This window comes from Pogona vitticeps, chromosome 3 (assembly GCF_051106095.1).
Source record: "Pogona vitticeps strain Pit_001003342236 chromosome 3, PviZW2.1, whole genome shotgun sequence".
NCBI lineage: Eukaryota > Metazoa > Chordata > Lepidosauria > Squamata > Agamidae > Pogona > Pogona vitticeps.
The window spans coordinates 248,992,298-249,001,401 of record NC_135785.1 but is presented as its reverse complement, the minus strand read 5'-3'; the positions used below and the strand labels follow the sequence as shown (position 1 = coordinate 249,001,401).

Here is a 9,104-nt window from a genome sequence, read left to right as displayed (position 1 = left end):
AGCTAGCTATTTATGTTGGTTTGTTTAGAGGCCACTTAGAGACAGCAGCTCTCCCTCCTTTGTGTCTCTAAGTGAGCATCCACCAGAGGAGGTGGGGCTTTGAAATACCAAACATCTGTCTGGCTGCTAAACGAACTGGCCTGTAGTTTCACACACACTCTCCCCTTTTTAAAGGTGTGACATGTACTATACTCTAGTCCTCTGGCACTGGCCATTTTAAGGGACAAGTTGTATACAGTGGTGCCTCCACTTATGAACTTGATTGGTGCTGGAACTCCGGTAGTAATTCAAAATGGTCATAAGTCGAAGCACCATTTCCCATAGATATGTATTGAAATGCAATTAATCCATTCCGGCTGAAGAACGGAATCACCAAAATCAAAACAAACAAACAAACAAAAAACCTGCAAGACCCATTGGAAATGTGATTAACCCGTTCCGGCTGAAGGGGGGGGGATGAAAAGAAAAGCAAACAAACTGTGCAAGACCCATTGGAAATGCAAAAAACAAAACAAAACAAAAAACAAAAAAACAAAAACAAAAACAAAAAAAACAAAACAGAAAGCAAACCATACAAGACCCTTCAGAAATGCAAAAAAAAAAAAAGCAAAGTAAAAAGCAAACAGACCCCCCAAAACCCATCGGGAATGGGGGGAAAACACCAAAAAAAAACCAAACCGTGCAGGACCCATCACAGTACAGAAACTGTGTCCTACCACCCAGCCCAAAACCACATTGCAAAACCCACCCAGAACAGTTTTTAAAAGCAAAAAGCAGCACCTTACCTTACGAGGCAGTCTGAAGCCGCCTCTGATCGCACTCACTCTAACCGTCGGGGTGAAAGAACTACAAAGAAGCAGCCTCTTCGCCTACCAATGGTTAGCAATTTGAATTCCCTGCCTTCTCCCCCTGCCTTTTTCTGTTCCTAACTGGAAGCTCTGGCCACAAGTTGAAGCAAAATTTTGTGGCTGGAGCTGGTTGTAATGCAAAATAGTCGTATGTCAGGAACATATGGGGAATAATAAAAGCTTATTAACCATGCTGGCATCCTCTTGGACTTAGTTGAGCCCTTCCTTTTTAGTAATATACACCTTTGCTGGGCCTCTACTTGTTGTTTAATCATTAAGTCGTGGCCCTCCTGTCTTCAACTGCCTCCCGGAGTTGGGTTAAAATTCATGTTGGTAGCTTTGATGACACAATCCAACCATCTCGTCCTCTGCCGTCCCCTTCTCCTCTTGCTTTCACACTTTCCCAACATCAAGGTCTTTTCCAGGGAGTCTTCTGTTCTCATGAGATGGCCAAAGTACTGGAGCCTTAGCTTCAGGATCTGTCCTTCCAGGGAGCACTCAGGGTTGATTTCCTTTAGAAAGGATAGGTTTGTTCTCCTTGCAGTCCAGGGGACTCTCAAGAGTCTCCTCCAGCACTACAATTCAAAAGCATCAATTCTTCGACAATCAGCCTTCTTTATGGTCCAGCTCTCACTTCCATACATCACTACAGGAAAAATCATTACTTTGACTATGCGGACCTTGGGCCTCTACTACTGTTGTTTTAAACAGACTACACACACACACACACACACACACACACACACACACACAGAGAGAGAGAGAGAGAGAGAGAGAGAGAGAGAGAGAGAAATACAAAAACTGCCAGAAGTCCTCTAAAATGAGCCCCCAGAAGATAGTATTTAGGAAAAATGAGTAATGCTACCTGATACACTTCAAAAATTCATCAAGTGTTTCTCAAAGGGGACACTTTTATCTCCTTGTTGCCTCCAAAAGAAAGCCTTTACCTGAAGCAAGAGCCATTTAAAACTTCATATGCACTCTTCCCTGTATGCCCACTTATTGGCACTGAAAGGCCTCCACCAGATCCTTGGGAGTGAGTTAACAAAACACATTGGACAGAAAAAGACATAGACTGTGAATTGAGAAGATAATCTGCATTTTAATTTCATCATATTCTTTGAAATTTATGTACATATACACGTATAGCCAAACACACACACACACACGCGCGCGGACACACATACACACACACACACAAATGTATTCAAGGCTAAAGCTTTACTCCATTGCCGGATTTTAAAAATGAATAATATGAAAATGTACAAGGTAATAAATTCCTGTTTAAAAAAACAAAACAAAAAATGGTTTTAATATATTCCTCAGCAGAAATCCAATCAGGCCTATTATAAAACATGTCTTATGACAAACATTGGTCATGCTTTAAAAAATACACTTTGCAAAGGAATTTAAAAGGCCACCATATGGAGCACACGGTGCAGCATTTGAAGGCTTGCAGACAAAATGGGGTGAATGCAAACTTAGTCACATTTAGAGTAAAGCTCACTGAATTAAACCTAGGTTAGTGAAGACCCATAGGTGTTTCATTAATCTCAGTGGGTCTCCTCTATGTATGATTAAGTGTGGATCCAATCCATAATTTGGTATGCATGTGAAGTGGGACAATGACTGCAAGTATCTCGGCACTTAAAATCCTTCCCCCAGCTCCACGTATTTTTTTTAATGTGCGTTTGTATGCATTATCTTTACAAACAAGAGAACGGGAGGAGACGTGTTTTCACTTTTTGTGAAAGAGAAGCGGTTTCACCATTCCTGCCAAGATCTTGGGTAACTGTGCGGCAATCACTTCTGACATCATCTCTGGGAATTCAACACTCAGCGCCCGGGACTGGAGAAATGTGTTCAGACAGTATAGATGGAGCTGTTTCACAAGCTGCATTTTAAAAACACAAGACATACCAGTCATTATACATGCAGCAGAGAGACAGCTGGCAAGTAAAATATTATGTATCATGTCATTATCTGTTAAAATGGGTGATATGTTGCCTTTATTGAAAACCAAAAAGAGGTTAGTAGTCTAACTTTTCAACAATCATCTGGAGACTTATAGTGCCATTAGATTCTTGCGTTGACAAGAGGCATATTGCTTTGAAATAATGCATTTTCGAGTTGTTTCCAGGGGTTCGAGTCCATTTAATCATTTTTGAAAGTTGTTTTTAAAAGGAAGTTTAAAAAGTAACTTTGAAAGAACGTGTCATATAACATGTCAGGTAATGTGCACCATCTAGCCTATCAAGTAACTTTAACAAATGACTTTTAAAATGTAACAAGTAACTGATCTGGAGCACAGATTACTTCAGTTTTCATTTCTATTGTTGCACTGACTTGGTTCTCTCAGGAATCGCCGAGATCGCTCAGGGCGCAATGCATACCTGCAGCCCTCAATGGCTATATCTCAGAAAACTTCAAGATCTGGATTAATTCTCCCCCCCCCCCGCCGCAGCCAGCAATATAAAGGGCTTCCCATTACAGCAGTGCAGGAAAGTGTAACTCAGTTCTGCCATCCATTGTGTTTCTGCTCTTCCTTTTCAGACCTGACTTTGGTCATGCCTGCTGGCTTGGCCCTCTGGTTATCAATTTGGACTTCCACTGCCTAGCTTCTAATTTGCTGAAGAGAGGCCCATGGTTATGCTCTGGCAGCAACACAATGAAAGTATAAGCTATGCAAAATATGTTCTGTCGTCCTACATCTCCCCTGTTTCTCCAAACCCCTCCCCAGCCCATGTTCTGCCTAGAGAGAATCCCCACCCCTTTTGCAGGATGGGAAGGAACAACATATACAGTGTGTTCCTACGCATTACCAAGGCAGTGTGATGGGGAGTTGGAGAAGTATCTGGGAATGCTGTGAATCTTTCTTGGTACAGGACGAGGCTCAGCCGGGGCTTACAAATAGCAACTCCCTTCTCCAGTAACAAGTGCTAGAATTGTAAATTAACAAGTGATATCTTCAAGCTTTTTCAAAAGTAACTGTAACACTTTCATTCCTTTTGTAGTTATGGAGTAAAGGAGGTCTGTCACTCAGTTCACGTGCTGTCATGTGTTGTGCCTCATGCTCTGTTGCAGGGTGGTGAAGGCAATAACAAGATGAACAGGTATGCAACATTCAGAGGTTTGCCAGCACTTCACAGCACTTGGGTACTGTTGTTGAAAAAGTAACTGAACAGGGACTATTAGAGTGACTTGAGAGAAATGGGAACATAAGGTTTCCTTAAATGGAATATATAAATGTTCATTTGCTACTTTTTAGGTGCTTGGAGCTACAAATAATCTCTTCAAATGCCCAGCAATCAAAACTATTTTTATAACAATTACTTCCAGTAAGGAATAAACGTTTATGTGTTTTTTCAAACAATGCTGCCTTAAGTTACATCAGACCACTGGTCTATCTAGCTCTGTATAGCGACTGACAATGTTGTTCCAGGTTGTCCGAAAGGGTACTTCGGTATTCCCTGGCAGTGGATGCTAGAGACTCAATTTGAAACATTTATATGCAAAGCATGTACTCTCTCTCACTGACCTTCCTTCAACCTTTGGAGAGCCTAAATTTAAATAAATAGCTTGCAAGCAACAAAACACACCTACCTATGGAGTCTGAAGTGAAAAAAAAATCCACTCTGATCTATCATTCTTACACGTGCATGAGGCAATCTGGAATGTAATCCTTCTGGAGCATCCCCTTCTTGTTGACCCTCAGGTGGGTGCAAATCCTACTAGGCATAATTTCTAACCAAGAGGTCTCCCACACCTTATGTATATGATCTATCAGGGCCTTAATAGGCAGACTACGTGGAGCAAAAACAGCCTGAATAGGCCTCTACTTACATCATGCATGGAGTCCATGAGTTTTGTAAGCTGATAGAAACGCTGGGAACTGGCCACAACCCCCTTCTGTCGCAACCCAATGGCCTTGACCAGCTCTCTGATGTAACTCGCCCTCATTTCGTCGAATTGGGTTTGGCTCCGCAGGCCTTCCAAAGGTACTGTGTTTTAAGAGAAAGGGGAAGAAACACCCAGTGTTACTGTCTCTCTGTGATTTAAAAGTCAATCATAAAGCAGAACATACATTCCGTTCTCTCCTCTCATGTAAATCCATATATTTAACCGCATGGTGGCTAAAGTTTGCTGGTAAATCAAGATGTGAAACCAAAGTTTCAGCTAATATCAACACTCCGGTTAACAGCACCAAAAGTTGACTCCTCATGATGAATGGAGAACACATAAATTTATTTGTTGATTTGTGGGGAGACTAAAAAAAAAAAAAAAGCCTGATCCGCCAGATACCACCCCGCCCCCCAGCGCCGGCGCTGTCACCCACAACAATGCTCCCCGCCACCCCACTGATGCCACCCCCACCATAATCGCCACCACCACCAGCTGGCCTCTGCAGCCACAGCCTGTAGAAAGGGACACTGTCTGCCCTTACAAATATGGCGGCTGTGGCTTCATTTAGGGTAGGGAAGCTGCAACTGCCATCTTTGCAAAGGGCAGCCTGGGCTCCCTTAAGGTAGGCTAAGAGAATCCATCGGTGGGGGTGACGGGGAAGAGTGTGGCACGGCGGGGAGTGGCATGGGGGGGCGGCTACACTAGGGAGAGGAAGTGGGCGGGGGATAGGCTGCGTGGGGGTGGCTGCCTATTGTCCCACAGATCAGCTGATTGGAAGGCAAGTAGGCAGAATGAAAAAGCCATAGGAAGAGACGGAAGGCTAGCCTTCCCTCTCTTCATATGGGGGATGAATAAAAACAGAGAAATATTCATCCCTTAGAATTCATCAGGGTGTCTGGAACCCACGAATATGAAAGGAAGAATATTTAACAAATCAGCAATTTCTGATGAATATCGTGATCCGTTGTTTTATTCGTCCCCATGTCTATTCCCAAATCTGGGTCCCCAGGTATTCTTGGACTAAAACTGACAGAAGCCTTCACCGCTAGCTGTGCTGGCCAGGATTTCTGGGAGTTGTAGTCCTAAAACACCAAGGCGATCTAGGAATCACTGGCCTAGACCCACAACACAGAACACATCAAGAGCTCAAACGGCTTCTTTCCCTGCTTCTGCTGTCATGAATAAAGTGATGTCTGCAGGGAACCTTTCTGCACATGTGTCGTGTTCAGGCACCTGTTAAGTCCAGCCCAGTTTTTCTCCATTGACCCTGGAGGAAAAACCCAAACTTGAAGCTTGCCAGCAGCACTGCAGATAAGGCTGAGCCTTCAGGCTGAAGTCTAGGGTCCCCCACGGAGGAAGGCCCACTAGAGGATGACAGACAATGGGTCTCACATTTGTCCCTGGGCTGATGCAGATACAACAACACTATCCAGTATTATTTCTACAGTTATCTGTATACCTATACATCTAATTGTATAAATCTTTGCCATGCAATCCCACTCTTATGTCTAAGGAAGTGGACTTGTCCGTTTAAAGCTCAGATTAAAATACTGTACAGCAGGTTATTTATTTATTTATTTATTTATTTATTTTATTTTATTTTATTTCTATCCCGCCTATCTGGTCATACAAGACCACTCTAGGCGGCTAAGTCTTTAAGGTGCCACAACATTTTTGTCTTCTTTACTGTTCTTTTTTTTTTTTCTTTTGTTTGACCCGATACGCTAGCACAGACTAAGCCTCTTCTAAAACTCCATCCATTATTATGTTTCCCCTTTACAGGTAGGAGGTAGACAGGCATGTAGCTAGAAATTTTTATTGCAGTTTAGTTTTTAGTTTTCTTTTCAAAAGTCCCTGTGCTCATTAATTTCTTTTTCCCCATACCGGCTTGCAAAGAGTTGACAACTGGGTTCTTTTTGCTGTAACTTATCAGGAAAGGGGGAGCAGATGGGGAGCATGGAGTTGAGAGGGCCAGGGTGGAAGAGAAAGAAAAGAAATACTAACTGAGTTATCCGCAAGTGAAGTAATATACATGGTAATTTAAAACAGGGGCCTCCTCTAAAAACAGTGCATCCAGGGTCTAAAATTATCTCAAGGTATCACTGTCTGCCAGGGAACCTCACACACAACCCTGTCAATCAGTGTCAAATGCTATTAAGTAATCACATCTCCACTGTCAACAATACAGCCTTGATCCCTGATTTTGGTACCTTTTAATTTGTTAATAAAACAAATAAACACTTTGTCTTTTTTTTTTTTTTCATAGAACATTTCAGTTTCCCAACTGGCATATCTCTACAATGGCAGTTTCTTTCCCCAGTTTATTTAAAAGAATGAGTCATTTATAAAGGAGTTTACACTATCTATAATATGATTAAACAATAATGGAAATTGAATTTTTAAGAAGTGCATTACCTACAATCAGAACCATGATGGCAGCTCCTTTATCCAGTACTAAACTAGGTGCATGGGAAGAAACTTGGAAAAAGTTACTTTTTATAATGCAACTTGCCAGATTATGCAGCCATCAGGGCAAATCAGGGAGCCAGACAAAAGTAACTTTCCCTCGTTTGTAAACTGTTTTATGCCAGGTCAACTATTTTCATCTAGGCAGCTGGATGAAATCTGAAGCACTTTACAAATACAGTGGTGCCTCGCTTAACGATTGCTTCGTATAACGAAAAATTCGCTTAATGTTTTCCGGAGCGATCTTGCGCTTTGTTTAACAATTTTCCCTATGGGAGATTTTTCCTTAACGATTTTGGGACCATGCTTCGCTTAACGTTTTTGGTTTTAGGTCCCCTTGTTTCGCTTAACTTTTTTTTGACAGCCCCATTTTTGCTATTTTTAAAATATTCTAAAATGTTTAAAAAATGTTTAAAATGCTTGGAATCGTTAGTGCACCTAATAAAACCTTCGTTAACTTAATCTGGCTTTGTTCTGAGTCTTTTTGAATTTTTTGTGAATTTTTTTCCCCCATTGAAATAGGCTTCAATGCATTTCAATGGAGGAACCGCGTTTTTTCCTATGGCAATTTTTGCTTAAGGACGGTAATCCATTCCAATTGGAACGGATTATCCAGTTTTCAATGCATTTCTATGGGAAATGGTGTTTCGCTTAACGATGTTTTCACATAGCGATTTTTTTGAACCAATTAAAATCGTTAAGTGAGGCACCACTGGATTTGCCTGAGGATTGCGGAGGAAGAGAAGGAGGGTGAGAAGATAACATGGTTCTTACTTGTATTGAGGAGGAGCAAAGCTTTCATGCAGAGGAACTCTTCACAGGTGACTTGTAACCTGACCAACTCCTGTGGGACTTGCCACATGGACAAGCACAGTGAATAGAACGATGATTCCTTCATCCTCTGTCTTACACCCATCCCAAGAAGAGAAAGAAAACAAGCTAAATAAAACATGCACACAGAATAGGTGGCTCTTCAGCGTTTGTACCTTTGAAGAATATGTTATGAATAATATCACTATATTGTCATCAAGAAGGCTTTCCCTTTGCAGAATTCTGAAACCAGCCCTTCAAACTGATAAAACCAGATAAAAAAACTGAGCTGGCAAGTCTTAAAGGCTTGGTTCTTCCCTCAGTTCTTCCACAAACCAATCTTTTCAGCTGTAGTCCAACATTTCTGGAAAACCTTCCCCAAAGATGTTCATCTTGTTTTGTTCTCATTGCCATTTGGCAGTAAACAATTCATTTTCAATTGTTTTTCTCTCTCTGTGTGTGGGATGTGTCTTATGTGGCAATGTTTATATGCTTACTCTATTTGTAGCTGCTGCTCTGCTTTCTATATTGCATTTTTATATGTTCGCTGCAAGTTGCTCTGCAAACCTCAGCAGAAATAGAGCTAATCAACTATGGCTCTTTATATGCTGTCAGACTGTAATGCCCATTAACTCTAGACAGCAACAGCCAATAAGGAGAGACGCTGGCTCTCGCAGGCCAGGAATATCTGGAAGGTCACAAGTAGCCTACCATGTATTTGATAAACAAAGCAAAACAAGGATCTTAACCCTAAGCCATCTTGAGCTCTTACAACTATTAAAATGAGACAGAGATCAGTATCCTGTTGCATACCTTTGCCCTGGCATAACTTCAGATCAGGTCCCAGAACATTTCATTTAAAATCACAGAAAGTTTCCTATCCTCCCTGCATCAGGTTCTGAGAATCCCTAAGGGCTCCTTTTTGCCCTGGGAAGCTTTTGGGAGACTCAGGAAACAGATAGAGAGGGAGTCAAATTTCCACGTTCAGAATTGTGGGCTGTCAGTGGCGAACCAGTGGCATTTTTTTCTGTTACAGGAGCTCACCCATCCTGTATCTGCAAGATTCCCAAAAGGAAG

At 41.8% G+C, this 9,104-nt stretch overlaps 1 protein-coding gene across 1 annotated transcript in view; it reads right to left on the bottom strand.

The window, feature by feature from the left end:
- Positions 1-1,930: 1,930 nt before the first annotated feature.
- Positions 1,931-9,104, bottom strand: part of PGR (progesterone receptor) — a 67,186-nt gene continuing 60,012 nt past the window's right edge. The window contains exons 5-7 of the mRNA XM_072993621.2: positions 7,992-8,122; positions 4,692-4,849; positions 1,931-2,742 (exon numbers count right to left, since the gene is read on the bottom strand). Of these exons, the coding sequence (XP_072849722.1) occupies positions 2,587-2,742; positions 4,692-4,849; positions 7,992-8,122 (445 nt within the window). The 3' untranslated portion in view covers positions 1,931-2,586. The remainder of the gene's footprint in view (positions 2,743-4,691; positions 4,850-7,991; positions 8,123-9,104) is intronic.